Source organism: Cynocephalus volans, chromosome 2, assembly GCF_027409185.1.
Source record: "Cynocephalus volans isolate mCynVol1 chromosome 2, mCynVol1.pri, whole genome shotgun sequence".
NCBI lineage: Eukaryota > Metazoa > Chordata > Mammalia > Dermoptera > Cynocephalidae > Cynocephalus > Cynocephalus volans.
In genome coordinates, this window is record NC_084461.1 from 37,344,296 (window position 1) to 37,366,422 (window position 22,127).

General features: G+C 37.5%; 1 protein-coding gene across 1 annotated transcript in view; it reads right to left on the reverse strand.

The window, feature by feature from the left end:
* Positions 1–12,153: 12,153 nt before the first annotated feature.
* The window catches only part of PLCXD3 (phosphatidylinositol specific phospholipase C X domain containing 3), a 163,155-nt gene continuing 153,181 nt past the window's right edge, over positions 12,154–22,127 (reverse strand). The window contains exon 3 of the mRNA XM_063088258.1: positions 12,154–12,307. Within this exon, the coding sequence (XP_062944328.1) occupies positions 12,154–12,307 (154 nt within the window). The remainder of the gene's footprint in view (positions 12,308–22,127) is intronic.

Here is a 22,127-nt window from a genome sequence, read left to right on the forward strand (position 1 = left end):
AAATTTGCTACTGAAATATGAATACTACTTTAAAAGCACACTGTTTTCCAGATGATAAGAATTTAACATTGAAAAAATGTTAATTAGAAATGACTCCATGGAAAGTATACAGGGAAGTTTTCTCTAATATTTTTGTAACTTATCTGTAAGTTGGAAATAATTTCAAAGAAAAAAAAAACCCTAAGGAAAAAAGTTAAAGATTCACTTAATGTTAGTTTTTACTTCTCATCTCCTCTGAGATTCAGAACTGAGGTCAAAGCAATCGAGGTCAACCTGATGAGTAACTGAAGGCAATGCCCAGCTACCTGGTGTGATTTCAGAGATGCTGGGAAATCCCTATAGAGGACATCTGCTATCTGTGCCCAACTAGAGCATCTTCTCACATCTTATAGAAGCAGGCTTTCGATCTTCATTGTAAACCACCACTTCCCATTCTCAGTCCACTGATAGGGGTGGGGCTGGGACAAGACTGGCCAATCAGTGCTAGTCTGTGAAATTGGCTTCAGGCTCGAATCAGACCAATAAGACTCAATTCTGTTTCTAAAATGAGTCTATTGGAGAAAAGCATCTTTGGTCACCTTAACTCAGTTTGGAAAGACCCTATTTAAATATAGTCAATGCAGAGGAAAATAAAACTGAGAGAGAAAAATCAAGCCCTGATGATATTGAGATCCCAGTTCCAGTTATCCCCAAAGCTTCTTCTCTTTCAATTCCAATTAGTTTGAAAAGTATCCCCTCCCTTTTCAGCTTAAATTAATTTGAGTTGGGTTTCTGTCACTTACAAACTGAGTGGGTTAAAATTAGCTTGGACTGAGAAAGTAAAATCTGCATGGCCATTTATCATATTGGAATAATAGACGGACCTAAATAAAGCCAGTTCTGCAAAGGTAGATGAAAACATTCTCTCACAAGGACACCTGCAACTCCAAGATGTCACAATAAGCCCTTTCTTGAGTGAGTATAGTTGTTTCAAATTCTGTCAGTAAGAATAAAATGTCCCACTCTTGCGTTCAGTATTTAAATCACTTTGACACAAAGAAGTAGCCTCAATTCACAGTGCAGGAGTAGAGCTTCAGATGAGGAGTTTCTGCACACAACATTCCACAGCTACCTTCACTTTGTATGGTCAAAAGAAACACGACTCTGAGTTCACTTTGCAGTTCAGACCTGATGTTGACCGATTTATACAGCCCTGATTTGCTTCAAGTCTATCGAAATACTGTTTTGTTTAAATTTCATCTAAACTGTTCTCTTGCACAGTATCCTATCCTTTAACAACTTATGTTTTCCTTTGGTGAGATGACCCATGTTTCGTCTTCTTTGTGGTCTCATTGTGATGGATAAATAAACCTGATTTTATCAGACTGCAAGTAGTTACTGGAGGTTTTAGGTTGACTAGACTTGGGAAATAAAAGGGTTTTAATTATTATAGCTCTGTTTTCTATGATAATTCCTCCACTCAAATTGGTTTTATAATTAAAGGTCTGGTCATTTATTCATCTCTAGTGTACATCTTATGAAAAAATTGAAACTTTGAAATAAGGTTTGTTTGAGCTGAACAGTTCTTTTAAAGTTGAGCTCCGCAGCATAGCTACTCAAAGTGGAATGCCTGCAGCAGTGACATTAGTGTCATTGGGAGCTCAGTAGAAAGGCAGATTTGGGAACCTATCCCTGACTCGCTGAATTAGAATCTGCATGTAATTAAGATACCCACGTTAATTGTATGTAGAAAAAAGTTTAAGAAGTACTGTTCTGGAGATCCCAAGGAGAGTCCTAGTTTCCTTAGGGCCCCTCAGGAAAACTTGGAGGCAGGGAAGAGAGACACAAAGCCATTGGCCTTTCCCTTAGGAAAGCCATCCTGTAATATATTTATTGCTTTGTGAGTTTCACTTTAACACTTGTTTAAAGTAAGAAACATTTGAAAAAACTACTGTTTTAAACCACATTAATATTTCATTGTGAATGAGCTCATCAAATTGTTTGCGAGAGAGTAAGTTTTGCTTGAGGTGAACAAGGGCAGGAAGAATCCTACTAAGGAAGAGCTGGAACCCAAACACAAAGTCCTCTACTCAGTTTTGTCATTTGCCCATCTGTATGGACATGACTTCTGGCAGGAGCTTCTGGTCCTTTTAGACCACATGTACCTGGAGTCTTAGGATGAGTCTAAATAACAGAATTGGGAGGATGGGTCTTTCAGAGATATATTTGTATAAGAATCAAGGAACCTACTAGGATAATGTCTTGAGAGAAGAAGAAGCCAGGAAGATAAATTTGACCAAGAAGAAAGCCTTGGTACTCAGAGGGGAGTGGTGACTTTGTGACAGCATGGTAGCTGTCATTGGAATCCATTTCTGACTCCAGCCCATAGATGAGAGGGAGAGAGACAGAAAAAGAGAATTGTATCTAAAAATGAAAGGAGTTTTCCCCCCAGTCTTGGGTAATTATCAAGACCCTAGAGCTTTATATTTGAGCCCCTCTATTAGAATGTAACATAAAGACAGGAGAAGCATTTTCTCACCTACTGTAACTTGGCCACAGACTACTTACCTTTGGTATCTGAGGGCTCTACCTTTATAGTGATACCCAGCTGGGAATAAGCAGTGCCAACTGGGCTTATTGCTGGGCCTGGCAGAGAAGGGGCAGAGACCAGAAACTGCAATGGGCATCAAGATGAGAAAATAGCAGCCACCAGTAGCCAGAAGCCATGGAGTTTCTATTAAATGCACAGAAAATTCTGGGGGCTCAGGAAAAGTGTGCAGAATGGAAGAGTTTTCCAAAAGGGATGTGAGCAGGGTCTTGTGTGGGAGCAGTAGTCTGTGGGATTTTAGTTAAAATGCATGCAACTATACTTGTATCTACAAGCAGATGAGGGACGGGAAAATTTAACAAGAAATTTTATTGAAGCTCAAGGTGTAATATCCTCCCCTATTCCTTCTCAGCTTATTGAATAATGCATCATATGCCAAGTTCCCCTGGGTGAATATTCCTCACAAAGATTTAGAGTTGACTTTACAGCTAAGAGACGGAGTCTTTCTACACTCGGAGAAAACACTGTGGGATATATTTTCCCCTAAAATTCTCATGTTCTCGGTATCTCCAAGGAAAAAAGGCGGTGAAGGATACTACCTTACACTTTTTGAACCCTCATCATCACCAACAATACTCAGCAAGCGCATGGTCCTTTTGAGCACTCGTTTGCCATTTGATTGGGTCACAACCAGCCACAATTTCATTTTATTGTTTCCAAACATGTTTTAATACCTGTCACGCCCTGGGAATACAAAAACAGCTAAGGTGTTCCTCTTACCTGCAATGTTTAAATCAAAGATGGATATTTTTACAGTCCAGTGAGAAAAATATTATTGGTTCTAAATTAATATTTTCTGCCTTATTCCCCATCCCGATATGGAAACTAGTCTACAGGCATGTTTTTATTTTTCAGAATGAAAGAATACAATTTAATAATAGCTGAGCAGCTGTACTGAGGAAAAAGATTTTTTCTTAATTATTTCTCAGTAAAAGCCCAGGAGATCAACTTCCATGAATGGCAGAAAGAGTTCTGCCAAGAAGTGCTTCAAGAATTGCCAGCATTGGCGTTCTTCACCCCCCCCACCCCCGTCACTTATGGCACTAAATCCCACTTTCTAGAATTTATATGGTTTTAGTGTGGTTCACCTGTGCCTAGTAGCTCCAGACTTTTCCAGGAATACTGCTATCCACAGTACTAAAGGATGAATATGGTATCAGGTGCCCCATTACATGCAGGTTTACTTCTTGCTGCCTAATTCCTGTGCAGTCATGATTATGGCTTATATTGGACCAGATATTGAACCACATTGGATTATGGTTTATATATAAGGACATACCAGGGTACTTCAAAAAGTTCAAGGAAAAACTGAATAAAAGGATTCTATGAATTCTTCCATGAAATTTTTGAAGATCTCTTGTGTATTGAACCACATGTTGAGAGCCAACATTGAAACCTCCTATCATGCTACAATATTTCCTTCCATCTAAAAAGAAATATCTTCTTCAACTCCAGATGATGTTTTTATTCCTTTGATCTAGGAAGCATCACCATTTTTGCCCTTTGTGAAGGTGGTACTTCTTTACTGTATGTGGTTTGCTTACCTGAAATGTTGAAATCCACTTGTTGACATCTCAGCAGTGCCCTCAGCCTCTCCTGTGGTGCAAAATCAGCTTCATCTGAAGCCTAGGGGTGAGGGGAGGAAGAAGAATGAAGCCCCTGCCTTGGCTCCTTTAGAGTTACAGGTAAAAAGCGTAAGCCAGGCTTGCAAAGAGGGCCCTGGACATAGCGGCACAGTTTGTCAGGGAAAGAACGGGAAGCCACTCTTCATTACCTGTGGCCATAACCAACCCATTTTCCAATTATACTTATTTTGGAAATTGTCCCTTTCTTCTCAGGTTCTCAGGACTAACTGTGTTCAAACAATTTTACTATCTGGGGATATTATTTTGAAAATGTCATTGATAATGGTTTCTTTTGCTTGTTTAGGGGACAAAATAGTGCCACCTTTTAGGTTTAGTGAGAAACTAACAAGAAATATGTACTTTATCCATTTTCTCAAGGAACTTTTTAGAAATGTTTTGTAGTTTTTAGCAGCAAGGCTGCCACATAGCAGGCAAATGTTTGTTGAAGGATGGAATAAATGAATAACAGCTCTGACGAAGCTCTAGCAACATTAGGTTAAGGACACAGATATAGTGAAGTGAAGTATTATTTGCAGACATATGCTATTTCTTAATTGTAGAAATCATTACAGATTTATAAGCAGAAATTTTCTAATTGTCATGAACCTACTAGTGTACGTAACAAGCAGAGCCTTTTGGGGGACTTATATCCAAGTTCAATGCCAGAGGTAGTCTTGAACCATATTTATTTGCTGGACTGTCTTTATAATACTATTACATTGCTTAAATTTTGTTGTAAAATATTATTTGAATCTGGATAAGTAAGGTCTATCCAGTGAGATACACTGCTCCACTTCTGAAACAATGTCTCATGCGATAGGTCCAGTGGAGGCTCAGCGAGGTCATGCTTTCACCCTAAGTTTTTAATTTTGAGATGGTGTTTTATCATGTTAGTATACTATATTAATATGGTGCTATGTTGATATTCGTCTTCTTTGTGATAACTGAAAGAAAGTGAGCCAAAACGCCGGGTACCAATCAAGCTTTATTAAAGGAAAGGAATCTGCCAGGCTGTGCTCAAAATGGAGAGCAGCAACTGGAGTTGGGGTGGGAGGGCTTATATAGACTGTAAGGAAGGCTGACATATCAGGGAGGGGTTTGGTTGGGTGTGGAGGAGTTTCTATTTCTCAGACACCACGAGGTTTCTCATAAGGGAAAGGCTGGCAGCCATTTTGTGCTGTGTGTGTGTAAAATGGCGCCAGTCACGTCCAAGATCCATCAACAATATCAGAAGCTATGTGTATTGGCCACTGGAGATACCTAACATTGACATAATCAAATCACTTATGTCATTTCCTTCATTGGTGAAGAATATATTTCTTCATAGAGGAAATCCTAATATGATGATTTATATTTTTAAAAAAGAATTATATTTTTTGATACTCTGAGTCATGTCCTGTTTAAGGACTCCTGTTTGGGGCTTATAGTGAAAGGACTGATGAATATGAAATGAAAAAAATAAATAAAGATAACTGGTACCAGGACTTTATTAGGCATTTCACTGAATACAAAGAAACTTTTTTTTTTACTTTAAGAACACAATCTTATCAAAAAAATTCACATTTGCTACACAGACTGTAGAGATTTTCTTTATACCACATTTATTAAAGTATCAATGACCAGATCCTAAAAAGAGAAGGCACATATCTGTCTTCCTCTGGTGAATTTCTGGTGTTTAATAAAGGAAATATCACCAGCTCTGCAAATTCCCGTTCTCCAGAAATGAAGCAAATCAACACAAATGTATGCAGGCAGGGGTCGCGAGACGTTCTGTTGAAGGATTTGGGATTTCCTGTACCATTTATAGGAATTTCAAGAAAGGAGGTAGCTACCAAAAATGTTTCAAAATTCCATCCACATTTCGACTGTCAAGGATTCACTGTTGGAAACAACAGTATTTGAATGCTCTATTTTAGGAATTCCAACATGGTTCTGTTCTCTGCAAACCATTCTAGAAACCAGCCTTAGATCTCACTGTTCTTATTCTGGGGCCTCTTGGGTTTTCATTTTCTAAAAAATAAAAAATATGTGCTGGTCATTATAATTTGCTTTGGTGAGTCTGTCTGTCAGTGCTAGTTTCATGCCAGGGTTCACATGTTCACCACCTTCTGTCCAGCTCTACCTCAATGTTCTGAGGAGGGACCAACAGGGCTGTGTCTATACCTCAGACTCTTCTTATCTCTTCTTCCTGCAATGAAGAGAGTTCTTTCCTATGTCAAATTTTCTACAATTCCATTGGTGACCAGTTCTAACCTTATAAAAATTGTGGTAAGGTGTTAGCAGTAAAAGTAATGGAGTAGTTTGTTACCTTTCAGAAAGAAAAAAAAAATTGAATTTTAAAAAAGGTCCTGATACTAAGTCAGTGCATCCACTATGCAGGATCTTTTTTAATGTGTAGGTATGTTTTTGGTTGTCCCAATTAAATGAAAATGTTACTTAAGGGATTAGTGGGGAGACTCTGAGTCTTACAACAGGCCAGTGAAGAGAAATTTTGAATGTGGCTACATTGATCTTATGAAGATACTTGCTTGATTATTCCATCTATACTTGAGTTGGTCCTACATAAAGCATTTGTGGGACTTGGAATGGACCAATATTTTCCTTCATGAAGAATATTAGGACTGCAGATTTTCATGAGGAATCTTAACATAGAGGTATGGAGGAAGGTAGATCTTACAGGTAGCCCAGCTGGAAAAGATAGGCAGTAGGGATAGGATTGACGGATTTAGGGGGAAAAAATACAGGACATACTCAATTAAATTTGAATTTCAGATAAACAACAATTTTTTTCAGTATATCTGATGAAATATATGGGAAACACATACACTTTAAAAAAATTCATCATTTATTTAAAATTTGAAATTCCCTGAGTGTCCTGTATTTTACTCAACAACTCTAAATATTGAAAAGAAATAATTGAGGATGAAGAAGGAAAAGAAATAAGAAGGTTAATTAATAATCCACACCCAGATCCCAAACCCAAAGATTATAGTGTTTTTGCTTTGAGTATGAACACATGTAGATCCTTGAATTAGTCATGAGTTTTCTATTGCTGGACTACATATAGGACATACAAAAAAATGTATGAGTGTTGCATGCCTATTTTTTGAAAAGGGAACCATAGTGGAACCATCTAACATTTATGGGCCTTTTAATAACTCTCATGGTGCCAAAGTGGTTCATCTTACTTGAGAAGATCCAATTTTTAAAAAGCAATGGTTTAGAGAAATAATTGTTCATGTACAACTTATCACTAAAACAAAATGGGTTCTATGATGGGAAGAACAACTTTAGGGGTGCATTGGTTCTGTTGCTGATAGAAATAAATGTACATTTTGACTATTTGTAGGATGATGATATTAATAACTTCATTAATGTTTGGTAATTTTGAAAAGCATGGGAGGCTCCACAAGCTGAACAATTTGCTTGTGGGAACTCAGATAATTTCTAAAGCATATTCCTTATAAGATGTTCTTTAAAAGCCATCTTTAACAAAAACATAATTTCCGTTTAAATTTTCTATCCAAATTTTAACCACAATAAAAACAAAATGGCAACGAATTAAGGCTGATCATAATGTGCCCTTTTTCTTTAGGATAAGTTTGATTTTTGATAAGATACACAATATAGTTACACACACATACCACATACAATCACATACATTTGACTCATACAGATATACAGTTAGAACTAATACCTACGAAATAGTATCACAAGTGAAATAAAAATTCACACAATTTTCAAGAGATTCAATCAACAAGTTTTACAAATTTTACAGAACACGTTATCATTGTCATTGGGAAAACAAACAATTTAGAGCATTATTTAAAACTGTATGTAACACAGGAGCCACCAGTAAGTTATGGCAAATATAGCATTTACACCATGGTGTCACTGAACTCTAGTTGAAAAGACTAAAGTGCTGTAAAATAAAATGCTTTTAAAAATCTTATTTAGCACATCCTGAGGGACACTGTGTATTATTTTCCATTAGCAATTCAAAATGTGAACACTCTGCCTATGGAACTTCTGTTTGGTTAAGTGACCAAAGATTAGAAGATTGTGTCATTGGATCTGCAAGACTGGAGAACTGAAAAACTCATAAAAATGTGCATTTCCTGAGACTTCCAACTTTTTGATCTGGAATCCCACCAGGAGAGAACCTGAACAGGTAACCCTGACTAAAACCATGTCAGAACCTCAAAGAACTTAACTTGAAATGAAGATATATGTATGTTTTAATTTATATTCAATTCCATCTTAGATTCTCTAGCTTGAAGTAGAGTTGACAATGTTGTTAGACTGTTACTACCAGGCTGTTCCTATTTCTGATGGTCTCATTTTTCATTAGTTTTGTAGTGATTTTTTTCCTCTTAAATATTTAAAAAATTGAATTGTACTTATGCCTACTAACATAGCAGATATTGATTTTAAGAGTTGAAATGGCATTAAAATAAGGTTAATTAGAATGCAGTTTCAACTTGGATAAAATGCATGTGTGAAATGTGCATGCTGAGTGTGCATGTGTGTGTGTGTGTGTGTGTGTGTGTGTGCATTTGCATGTGTGTACACACACAGGTGTATACATGCCAAACACATAATGCTCTAATACATTCACTATTAGGTGGCGCTCCATGAAACGTGAGTTTTCCCATTATGGCTGAAAGTGAATATCAAGGTCATCATATAAAATATCCTAAGGCTTTTAAAAGATGCCTCCTCATTCTCTGCATTCACGTGATTGTGTAGTAATAAGGGAGACATAAATGATAATGGCAGGAGAAGTCTTCATCATATTGGTCCTTCAGAATTACAGACAGGAAAGCAAACTTAAAAATGATGCTCTTTATGTATTTTCTCTCATCTCACTTACTCATTTGATTTCCTGCTGTAGATTGAGTAAAAGTTGGATTTTATTTCTGTTTTTTGCCTCGCAGGACTTGCGACATAGAGTCTTGAGAAACAAGCAAAACAAAAAGTGCACCAAGATGTATCTACTACCATCTTGGGGCCTATTTGTAGCCCTTTGTGCTCCTAACTGTCTGGAAAGACAATGCCCAGCTAAGACAAAGGAGCATAGGCGAGGGAAAGCTCTGACTCCATCACCGTTTCTAACCCCCTTCGAGGCCCACAGCCTGCTCTCTAAGTGTGCTCCAGGGCAGGGCTAATGGACAGAAGACAGCCATAGGCAACTTCTCTCCATTTCCCTTTCCAAGGAATCCCTCCTAGTGAACTCTCCCTCTAGCTGGGGGACTCCTAGTTCACTTCTACCTCTCCCCTCCTTTAGAAATTAAGGCAAGTCCATTTGCTCTCAGTGCCAGCTACAGAGATTCTGTATGTCCACATGGCAACCGTAACATTGGCTTGAAAGTACCCTTTGTTTAAGTTTCTGTGTGCATATCGTTAATAACAATAAGAAGCTTTCCCCAGTTAAGAAACTACGCAATTAGTCTAATGCTTCATCATGTTTGTTTTATCCAGCACCCAAATGACACATATATGACAAGGTTAATTCTAAGTGAATATTATAAGAAAGCATCTAAGTTCAAGAAATACAACATAGTTACCTCTATATTTTATTTATTTTTCATTAGTATGCTAAAAGACCTGTTTTCTATCATATTTATAAATTAAACCCTTTTGTCATTGCAAGTGTGCTTGGCTAGAGATCCTCCTGAGGGATGAATAATGAATAGTCAGTTGGACAGAAAATCTGCCCAAAAAGCAAATTTATGGGACATAAATTTCAGTAATCCATCATCCTTCAAAAAGGATTTATATTCAGTTGCACATAAAGAGCAGGTAAAAGTGATAGAAAGACAACAAGACTGCAAGGGAAGGGAATGTGAAAAGAAGAAAAGAACTATATTTTGTAAATAATTAAATCCCAAGCTAAAATATTTTTACAGAAATATTTTCACGTGATCAGCCACTCTAATTTCAATGGTTTTATCACTCTTTTTCACACATTGTTAAGGGTTTCAGCTCTAAAATTAAATGATTTAATATTAACAGTGTCTTCATTTGAAAAGAAGACATGCATTGTATCTGTCCATATCTGTGTGTGTTTGTATATATTTATATCTGCCTGCCTGCACAGGAGTGGGTATATGTTGGTATATTGCACATGGCAAGATATGTACACACCACTGGAATGTATAAACACATCTGTTATGTGTATATGAAGGCTACTCGGGCTACCACAGGTAACTACACACTCCTCATGAACATTGTCTTCAGTATAAACAATTTCTATTCTCTCCCTGCAGTTGCTGATAAGTACTATCTTCTGATAATGAGTATTTTTAACCTTGAAATCAACTCATGGTTGTATTTGTGATCTCGACATATATCCTTGAAATCAGTTCCCTTATGTAGGGCTAAGAGATTAACCCACATGTCCTACATTTAAATTAATTAAAAACTGAGAGCATGCTTTTATTTCTCTATGACCCTTGGTGGCATGGACTGCATTGTCTCAGGAAACTATTGAGGTGTGATTATTTCTAAATATAAAGATATAATAATTCATCATTATAAGAATTTCAGCAAATTTTACACATTTTTATAAATGCCTCACAATATTCCATGAGGCACATAAATAAGGGTTATTGTGCTCTTTTTAAGACTATTTTAGAGTTGTCAAATATCACAAAGATGCCAAGAAGGAAGCAGTGATAAGCTATGTTACCACTGCTCTTTCCTGTAGACCTGGATTATCAAATGTTGGGCTGTGGAACCTTCATGCGAAACTTTTGCCTCTGCCTTAATCTTGCCCCAGGAGAGGATGGAACCCAGAAGTGATGATGAATCTGTGCCAATTTTAAACTTGTCTGCTCAGACCACACTATCTTAAGAATGTCCCAAACATATTTCATGGGTCCTTTTGATTTCGTGGATACGCTTTCAAAAATATTGCTTTAACTCTTTCTGCTCCTCTTCCTCTTTCCTCCCTTCAAGTCAAAAACTTGAAGCTTCTTGAAAAATGCTTCTCATATCTGGGATTTAGAATGACATGCTCGTAAACCCCAATTTGGTAGGAAAGCTTGCACAGTCTTTTTTTCTTTCCTTTTTTTTTTTTAATCAAGAGAATTGTTAGGAAGGTGTTTGTAAGCATTCTTTTCAGAGTTTCAGATTTTAACACACTTGTTATAGTTTATCATTTACTGGGCATTTGTGGGCAATATGATTTAAGAGATTGCTGAAGTAGCAGCCATCGCCTCCCACTCTGCCATTTTCCACTATAGAGTGGGCACTCATAGTTCTTCCAAAAAGTTTTTACTCTATGTTTACAGCTGCCTTAAATAGAAATACTGTGAAGCACTATTATTTTCATATAACACAAAAATCACTGATTATGGCCTCCAATATTACCAAATGCAGGGAAACTGATTTGATGCATATTTTCTATTATCTAAAGTTAGCTATGATTGCCCAATTGCAGATGACTACAGAATATTACACCAAATCCCACAAAACAAATAAATTTTAGTACAACAACGTAATACACATCATGTTGGGCATTTAAATGTTTTCAGTCCCATACAGCATCTGATTAAAAAGAGCAAGCAAGAGAGTGAGTGGAAAGGTTAGAGGATACAGACAGAGGAGTAGCCCTAGGATGAAATTAGAAAACACAACCAAGTAGACACTCATGGGTTGTACGATACAAAGACTAATTTTGAAAAATGAAATTCACTAGTCTTTTTTTATACCTAACACTAGAAGTAGGTTTTGCTCAGCAGATGAGAAATGAAATGTTTATAGTAATGCAGAGTATGGTTATAATCACTGAAGAAATGGTTTTCCCACTTTTCCCACCCACTACCAGCCCTAATCCCTTCAGACTTGGTGGAATAGGAAGATCAGAGTGTTTATGGATAATATGCCTAATACAATGAGTCTTCTCTAGCTTATTCATGGACACTCCAATCGGTTCTATCAAGTGTTGGCTTCTCCTTCATCGAAGACATAGTTGAGCTTTATGACGGTGCTGATAAAGTCACCAAGTTCTACAAAATCGGCAGTGACAATGTTGATGCCACTCTCTCCTGGCTTCTGCATGCGCACCCACTGCATCATGGCAGGAAGAGCCCTGTGAAAGGAAACAAAAAGAGAAGTCACAGCAGGCAAGGTATTCCTTTTCAAGCTTTGCAATTCTCAGGCTTCCCTTTAGTCTTCTAACTTATTAAAACAAATGTCCCAAGTTTAGGTACAGGTGGAGGAGAAAGGCCAGATGAACAATGGTGAATTCTTAACCTTTAGGGAAACCCCGCAGGAGAAATATTGCCTATATTGGTCCATATTGGACTCTTCATCTATGGAGATCTCAGAAACTGGGACAGTTTATAATGAAGCATCTCCACTAAGAAAACAACATCCTTGCACTTGTCTTCTGGTTTGGCATGGTGTAGCATGGTTCAGTGGCAAGCCCTGCAAAGCTATGTACTGGTGAGATGGATATGTGCACTTAAAAAGCACTTATTATGACCCCGCTACTTTCAGGAAATGTGCTAAGATACTATAAATAGGCACAACCACAAAAATCCCTGCCTTCAAAAAGTTCACGGTTTGGTGGTGAACTTGTAGGCACTTGAAAAATTTGAGTGAACAAAACTGATAAAAATATCTGCCATTGAGGAGCTTACATTCTCATAAGGAGAGACAGACAACAGATAATGATCATAAGTAAATTAAGTAGTTTGATAGAGGGGAACAAGGAAAAATTGAGGAAAGAAAGGAGGATTAGGAGAGGGCAGGTGGGAGGAGTGGTGCAGGCGGCAACTTAAAACAGGGGTATCAGTAGGCCTCATGGATAAGGAGACATTTGTGCAAAGGAGTGAAGGAGACGAGAGAGTTAGTCATGTGGATATCTACAGAATGCATTCCAGCTACTGCCTAAAAGAATGGCATGCCTAAGGTCGGAGAAAGGAAGGAAAGAGTAGCAAAAAAGGAAGTCAGAGGGATTGCAAGGAAATGGGGGCTCATCCTGGAGGGCATTGTAGGCCTTTGCAAGGATCTTGAGCAGAGGAGTAGTGTGACTGGATTGTCACCATGAGAGCTCATTCATTACCATGAGCATCCGGCTCAGCCTGGGAGTCAGAAGAAAGCTCCTTGAGCTCAATGTGGACAAACTAGGAAGGTTTCGCTGGGCAGGGGAGTAATGGGGGATGTAGGATGAATTATGTATTTTCAGGCAGAGGAAAGCATTTCTTCATTCATTGACAGAAACACAGGATGCAGACAGACAAGTACAGGTGATAATAATGGTGAGGTGTAGTATCTCATGACAGCACATTGGAGCAAAACCTGCTGTGACTTGAGCAGGGCAGGGAGGGAGGTTGCCATCATAAGCGGGATAAGTAGATGGGGCCAGAAAGATGATAATGTGTTAATAAAGGATGTGTGAGGGAAACATGGTGAACATTAAATTCCTGGATAACATGGAGAGGGAGGGCGAGAGAGGGAGAGGAGAGAACAATAAGTTTAAGAACCTTGAAGAAGCTGTATAACAAAATTTAAATCTTGAAAGATGTTGGGCAGAGAAGAAAGAACCAGAGGATAGGGAGCCTTGAGAATGTACAACAACTGAAAGCTATGAACCAGGGGAATAATATGATTAGATTCATGATTTAAAGAGATTAGTTTCCCTTTACTGTAGATAAATTAATGGGAGAGGGCAAGATGAGGGGCAGGAATAACAATTAGGGGACCGTTGAAATAATCCAGACCAGAGACAGTGGGAACTTGAGTTGCAGTCATGGCAGTGGATATATTTGAAGGGGATAGAGAAGATAAAATGACATCAGATGTGGCACTGGATGGAGGCGAAAGGGAGAAAGAGGCCATGCATTATGCCTAGATTCTAGTGGTCTTCTGGCATCATTCACTAACCTTGGAAAGGTAGGAGCAACGGTTTTCCAGCAAAGGTGATAAGTCCAGTCTGAGACATGTGGATTTTGAGGTGACTCTGGGACACATGAGCTGAACTCTCAAGTGGCAGTTAAGTACAGGTCTGTTAATCAGGACATAGAGCTGGCCAGGAGCCATCACATATAGAGAATAGTTGGAGCTATGAGAGTGGATAAGATCACCTGGAAAGATTTTGTGGAGGGAGAAAAGAAGAGAAAATTTGAAGATTAGCAGCATTTAATGGAAGACAGAAAAGTGGATTGGATAAAAGAGAAAGAAGTAGGTGTAGAAGTAGGAGGAAAATCTGGAGTTGACAGTCATGAAAATCAAAGAAAGAAGGAAGCCATGCTCCTTTTGGAAACCTAGAAGAGTTGAGTGAGGTAGAAGAATGGAATGCAGTGTATGTGAATTCCTCCAGATCTCAGAAAGTGTATCTAGTCTAAACAAACTCAACCCATCCAGGAAAAACTGGGTCAACTGCCTTGGGCTACATTAATCTAATCCATATTCTTCAGCATATATATTTTCCTGTTAGACACAGATAAAGGAGGATCCTGTTGCTTCTAAAAGTACATAACATGGCTCTAAATCTGGAGTATGCATAAAGCAAATGTACTTCACAGGGCCTCATTTTCCAAAGCCTCTCAGTTTCAGATATTGACCTTGCAAAGGACAGGAAATTTTCCCCAGGCTATATAGTCTCTGTTGTAAGATAAAGAATTGTAACACAGCAAGGTTGCTGGCTCAAAGACAGACAGGCTACTGATTGATATGTAAAGATACTTGGAAATTGCTGTAAGAAGAGAGTGTTTTGTAAGATCAAGCTTTTGTTAGTGGATCAACTTCATTTCTTGAAAATTGCATTATGGAATGCCTATTGTTAAACTTGTTAACTATACTTAGCAAAAACCCCACCTATGCTGTCTTCCTGTAACTTCCTGGTCTGGAGAATAAATGTGAGAAGAGAACCTCAATTCGTGGTTAGTTTCCCAAATGAAATGAACGCCTTGTTCTGGAGGGCTCTGGGAGATTAACCCCTTTTGGGGGCTTCTCACTGCTCAGAAGAGATGGGCTTTGAGTAATCTTTGGCAGCTCTATCACCCAGGGGAAAAGGGGTGACAAATCCGTGGGAGGCAAAGCAACATCTAAAAGACCTAATGCCTTCAGGATAGAATGGCAGGTGGGGAAATTTGGTCTACAACAGTTCAGAAGAGAAATCTATCTTAAAAGGAAAAGTGTGGATCCCCAGAACATAGTCACAAGTGTGTTCAAGTTCATTAGAAAGACAGCTGAGGGGCAATGTGTGTGCAGCCACTCACATTTGAATTCCATTACTTTCCTTTCTGGACTTGCTAGAGCAGTTGAACTAGTTCTGTTGTGAATGCAGCATCATCTTTGCACTTTAGAAAAGGCAGACACTCTTTGGAAAGAGTATCACACTAGTGCATTTCCCAGGAAGAATGATTTTTTAACAGACATTGAGAGATGAGAGGCAGAATAGGTAAGCATGATGCCGGGGCCAGTACTGATTCTGTGTTCATCTTAACTGAGTAGCTTGTTCACCAGATCCCTCGCATACTAGGGTGCGGGAGGTTCCTGAGCAACCAAATACCCATCTTAGAACCATGGCCATCCAGAAATGTACTTCAGATGCAATCTACCACTCTGAGATTGAAATTCCTGGGTCTGAATTTCGAACAATCCCCATGGAGAGAGGTTAGGAGAACACAAGAGTGCTCTTTTCTGTTTCTGTATAAAATTGATTGCTTTGAGAATTGATGAAATATTCTTTTGGGATAATTTGTAGTCCTTAGATGAAATATGAGTATACATCTAAAATATCATTCCTCTGAGTCACGGGGATAGTTCTATTCTCTGTTTAGACATGCTTTCCAAAAGTCAATATGTTACCAAAGACAAAACAAGCAATAATGCCAAATTGAATCTCAAATTCTCAGATAGTCTTAAGTAGAATTATGTTAAACAAAAAGACTCACTGTACTGGATTAAAACTAACAAATGCTACTGTAGTTACAACAATCGTTGAGAGTAGTATTTCTTAACCTTTTTTGATTATTGCCCCCCAAGGAGTCTTTCTGAGTATTTTTCCCTACTCCCATTCTCCTCCATGAAATTTTAATACCACAGATGGATTTCATATCTGTTTATATATCTGTGCTTATACAGTTTGTATACCTGTGCTTTATATATTAAAAGAATAAATTTTTTATTTGCTCTCCCCCAAACTAATTTTTGCCTCCTTGAGGGTAATATTGCCAGTGAGAATGTATAATTTATAGCTAATTGGCAAGTTCCCGACAATACTTAGTGTTGGACAGATAGGCTGAGTGAACTTTAAAGTCTGCTTTGGTGATAATAAAATACCACCAGTGTTAACAATTTCCGTGATATAAGTAAAACCATTCCTTGCTTCAATATCCATCTTGGCCTGGCTAATTTCTGCCTACCTTCAAGATTTGGCCCAGGGATGATCTCGATCCCTCCCATCCAAACCTGGGTGAAGAGCCCTTTTTTTACACTTTATACTCCCTAAGCATAGTTCTGTGAGCATCCGTAGCACACAGCATTGAGATTATCCATTTTAATGCCTATTTCTAACAGTGCCTGCACACTTCTCAAAAGAACAAAAATCATATCCTAGTCATCAATATGTCCCCTGTACTTACTATAATCCCTGGAACCCAAAAGGAAAACAACACATTTGTTAAATTCAACTGTTGGTACAATAAAAGTGGGCCTAGGATTCTATGGTAGCATAGTATGTAAAATAATTCATTTTACTTAAGAGAAATTAATAAGGAATTTAAGGAACACTTCATAAAACAAAACATTTGAATTTGGTCATGACTAGGTACTCTTTAGGTTAAGAAGGGAAGGGAAGACATTCCCAAGAAGGCAAAAGAATGCATCTCAAGAAAAGGGAACAGCACATGCAAAGCATATGGGCATGGAGAGGACGATCCAATCAGGAAGGACAAGGTGACAAGAGAGGAGGGGCCAATGGAGATGCCGGAGAAGTACTGGAGTTGAGGAGAACAGATGGTTAAGGCCCTCCTTTGACACACTGTGGAGTCTGAGCTTCATTCTTAATAGCAGTTAACAGTTTGCCATTGATTTTATCCAATTAAAGATTTTTTCCCCATGCAAAGAGGAGTGTAATATTAATTCCATCCAGAGACAAATGACATTAAAACTTGTATTCTCTTTACATATAAATAAAGAGCTCCTTGCCTCCCTTTGAAACTTCTCAGAATACGAGGAGATCCTAAAAAGCCTTTATCCATTTATATGAGCTGTTCTTTTCTTTTTAGCCAAGAAAAACAGTGGAAATTTGCATAGCACTCACTAGTATCATGAAGAAAAACATTTCTAAGTGGAGTTATATAACCCAAAGAGATTATTAAATTCTCTTTGAATTTGTATATTAATCTTTTAGCATCTTTTTATAGAATGGTCTACTTTGATTAGAAAACTGTAATTATACAAATACTGTAATGATGTCTTATAAATGCCCCCTCCTTTTTTATCTCTCTTTTCATTGGATTCTGAATTTATAGCGTGGATTTAGACTCTGTTTATTTATAAGACCTCACCGACTACCAGAAGAATCGTTTCAAGATAAATAAAATTTTTAAAAATATCGTAGCACTGCTGTCATTTTGAGGACAAGACTGTTTCTATTCACATCTCAGCTCCATTGTTTATCATAAGCAGGTTAGTCACTGCTCTAAGCCTCAGTTTTACCATCTGTAAAATGGGCATAATAATGAGGATTAAATCAGTACATATAAAGTGCTTAGAAGAGTGCTTGTCTCTCTGTAGTGGTATCGTATTGAATATGCACTGAGTGACAGCCTGTGCAGTTCCCTGCTGTGGAGGCTGCAGAGTCTCAAAGAAAAACAGCAGCAGGGGATTCTGAGAGCTGGGGACCAACACCCAGGCACAACACAGTTGTTATGTAAAAATGAGCCTGTAGGATTTCTTTCCAACTTTCATAATTCCAAAGGCAATGCCCTGGTGCTTTCATACAAGACTGGTCATAGGCTTCTGGGAAAGTGTCTCTGGAAGAGCTTTTTTCCTGGGCACGTAGTTGTGGCAAACATCTGAGTAGGCTTTTCTCATCACAGATTCTAAATTAAGTTGGTAAAAGAGCAGGTGCTGAACCTGGTGTATGAAGCCCCACAGCCCTTCTCTGGAATGTTAAGGTCTCCTGAAGAAAAGGATCTTTAAGCAGATGGCAGGCTTCGTAGAAGAAAAACTGGGAAGTCTACAGGAATCAGAAAACCTCCCTCCTACAGGGAAGCAATAGGAGGGGAGAGATGTGGAAGGCAGAGGTCTTCTGATGTACTAGCTTTGCAAATTGGTTTTGAAAAGAGTTAAAGGAAAAGATTTAGGAGCTGGAAGTGCTGAGAAGTTCTTTTGTAGGTTTTACTATTGAATTCAACAAATCTTACTGTGCTGACCTTCACTTATTAATTCCTGTGTCTCCTACATAGAATACTTTGGTTACATCCCAGTGCTTTTAGGATAAAGATAAAAAAATTGTAACTGGTCTCTGAGGCCCTGGACAATGGCTACTAGTGGTTCCTCCAGTTGCATCTCTTGTCACTCTCCCCTTCAATGAGTTCTAGCCACATCGTCAGTCTTGTTCATCTTGATCAGCTTAATTTTCCTTCGGGAGCTTTCTGGGGTTTCTGTTGCTATCCCTCATTCTATTTTGTTTTAGCAAGAATGCCTTACCATCTTTGCCCCTTCATTCAGCCAACTCACTCATTTTTCAAATGAGATATTAAATGTCACTTCTTCAAAACACTGGTCAGAATTTTAATTATAATTATGTGTTTCATCAATGGCTATCTCCCCAGCTAGACTGCAAGCTCTTCGAGGACAAGGACTGTCTGCTTTCTCACTTTTGTATACGCCCAATGCTTAGTGCATAGACTAAGACTCAATAAATATTAATTAAATAAATGAACAGTTTTTACTTTGAGAAACAAGATATTTACTTTTAGGACAGAAGTGTGTGCAGTAACATAATTCGTGAAAATGATACTCAGTTTTCGTCACTATGGCCACTGCCACAGATTTTAGTTTGTGAACTCACTGCTGTTTTGCTGAATAAAAGTGTTGTGATTTTTCTTTTTAACTGACTTGAAGAATTTTAACTTTTCTGTACTTGGCAGGTTTATCTGCAAATTTTCAAGTTGACCAGTCAATTTGTAAATGATTTTTTTTCTGTGTTATACATATAGTGTCATGAGATTCCATGTTAATGAGAATCAAAGCAGTAGTCACCATCTTCGTAAGAATAAAGTTTATTAGGATTAAATTTAATTAACCAAATTTCTTTAATCTATTTATTTATTTTAAATTAATTAGTAATTACAATTATTAATTACTATATAATTATTTATCACAAATGATTATGTATTAAATTTAAATTTAGCATTAAATTTATTGGAAATTTATCATGAATCCATGTCAAACTTACATTCAAGGGTGTGTATGTGTGTGTATAATACTTATACAACAAATGCATTTTTTTATGCTAAATTTCCCTATATTTATTTTTAATTTTTTATTGAAACATAATTGATTATACATATTTGTAGGGTACAGAGTTAACTATCAGTATTTGTGTACAATATGTGATGATCAAAACAGGAGAGTTGGTGTATTCGCCATTACAAAATGTAAAATGTAGGGGTTTTTTTGTTCGTTTGTTTTTTTGCCACAAACAAATGCATATTGTATATGCTACTTCTATAATTCCTCTAACCTGTTGTATTTTAGTTATGGATAAACAGTTATAGATAATAGAACGGTTGTGTCTTTTAGTAAATTTTATTGAATGCATTTAATTTTCAATAAAGTGGCTCTTTTATTGAATGAAATATAATTTCCAAAATCAATTTATTAATTTTTACAGAATTCTCTGAAGCGCTGGGGATAAAGATTACTATGGAAATGTCAGTGCCTTGTCCAAGAACATAAATTGGGGAAAGAAGAACCTATTCAATACATAGTTATGGGAAAACTGGATATCCATATGTAGAAGAATGAAACTTGACCTGTACTTCTCACCATATACCAAAATCAACTCAAAATGGATTAAAGACTTAAATATAAGACCTGAAAATATAAAACTCTTAGAAGAAAACACAGGAGAAATACTCCAAGATGTAGCAAAGGGCAGAGACTTTGAATAAGACCCCAAAAGCACAGACAACAAAAGAAAAAATAAACAAATGGGATTATGTAGAATCAAAATGCTTCTGTACAGCAAAGGAAATAATCAACAGAGTGAAAAGACAACCTACAGAATAGGAGAAAACACTTGCAAACTACTCATCTGACAAGGGATTAATTTCCAGAATATACAAAGAGCTCAAACAACTACACAGTAAAAAAACAAATAATCCAATTAAAAAATGGGCAAAGGAGCTGAATAGACATTTCTCAAAGGAGGACATACAAATGGCCAACAGGTATATGAAAAAAATGCTCAACATCATTAATCATCAAGAAAATGCAAATCAAGACCATTCTGAGATATCATCTCACCCCAGTCAGGTGGGCTCTTATAAAAAAAGACAGAGAATAACAATTGCTAGAGAGGATGTGGAGAAAGGGGAACCGTGCACTGTTGGTGGGACTGTAAATTAGTACAGCCATTATGGAGAACAGTATGAAGGTTCCTCAAACAACTACAGGTAGAACTACCATATGATCCAGCAATCCCACTACTGGGGATATATCCAGAGGACTGGAAATCATCGGGTCAAAGCGATACCTGCACTCCCATGTTTATTGCAGCTTTATTTACAATAGCCAGGTAATAGAACCAGTCTAAATGTCCATTGGTGGGTGACTGGATAAGGAAATTGTGGTATATATACACAATGGAATACTACTCAGCCATAAAAAAGAATGAAATTTTGCCATTTGCAGCAACATGGATGAGCCTGGAGAAAATTATATTAACTGAAACAACACAGGTAAAGAAAGAGAAATACTGCATGTTCTCACTTATAAGCAGAAGCAGAATCCATAAGTAAACAAATAAACAACAAAGAGAGACAGAGAGAGAGAAAGAAAGAAACTACAATCACAGCAATACATTGAACTTTTAGAAAGAGAGGAAAGAACCATGGTTACTAGAGGTGGAAAAGGGAAGGGGTGGGAGGGAGGTTGGTTAATGAGGAATTGGTCAATGGACACAAAGAATGATTTCATATTGTAATGTGAATAAGTTAACTCTCCTGATCTAACCATCACACAGTGTACACAACTATTAAAAATCAACTTGGTACCCCACATGTATGTATAATAAATTATCTTTAAAAATGAAAAAAAAAAAGAAAGAAAATGTCAGTGCCTTGTTACTGCCTGTCCCACTCAGCCTCTCCTGAGAAATGGAAGCTTTATCAATTTGCAAAGTTTAAAATAATAATCACAGGTCTTTCTTCCCCTGAGCAACTGAGTCGCCCTAGACCAACTAATTAAAATCAAGCCTGACAGCTTTTAAAATGTGATTTTCTGTCAATCTGGCCATTTCTGAAAGTTTGGAAATTCAGCTTAAAAATGCAAAAAGAAAGAAAAAAGGAGAAGAAACGCTTGCCCAAAAGGTTGGCATTTCATGCACTGAAGCATACGGTGATAAAAGACAAGGCCAGTGCATCTATGGGTTTAAACAATGGTGGGACTTCAAAAATAACCTCAGGTTGACAGGCATTATCTTGTCAATCATAGGGACCCTAAAGGCTTATCACTTTTGGCTAAACCTATTTCTGTTTAGGAAGAGGTATATCTAATTTATGCCTAATGAAAATAGCTTATTTAAAAAAAAATTTTTTTTTCTCCTAAATGTCACTCAGAGAAAGAATTAAGCCAAATAAATTATCTGCAAAATAATGTCCTAACAAGCACTTCTGGAGATTTCAGGTGACCTGGGCTTTCTTGAATAGTGCTAAAGTCCTCCT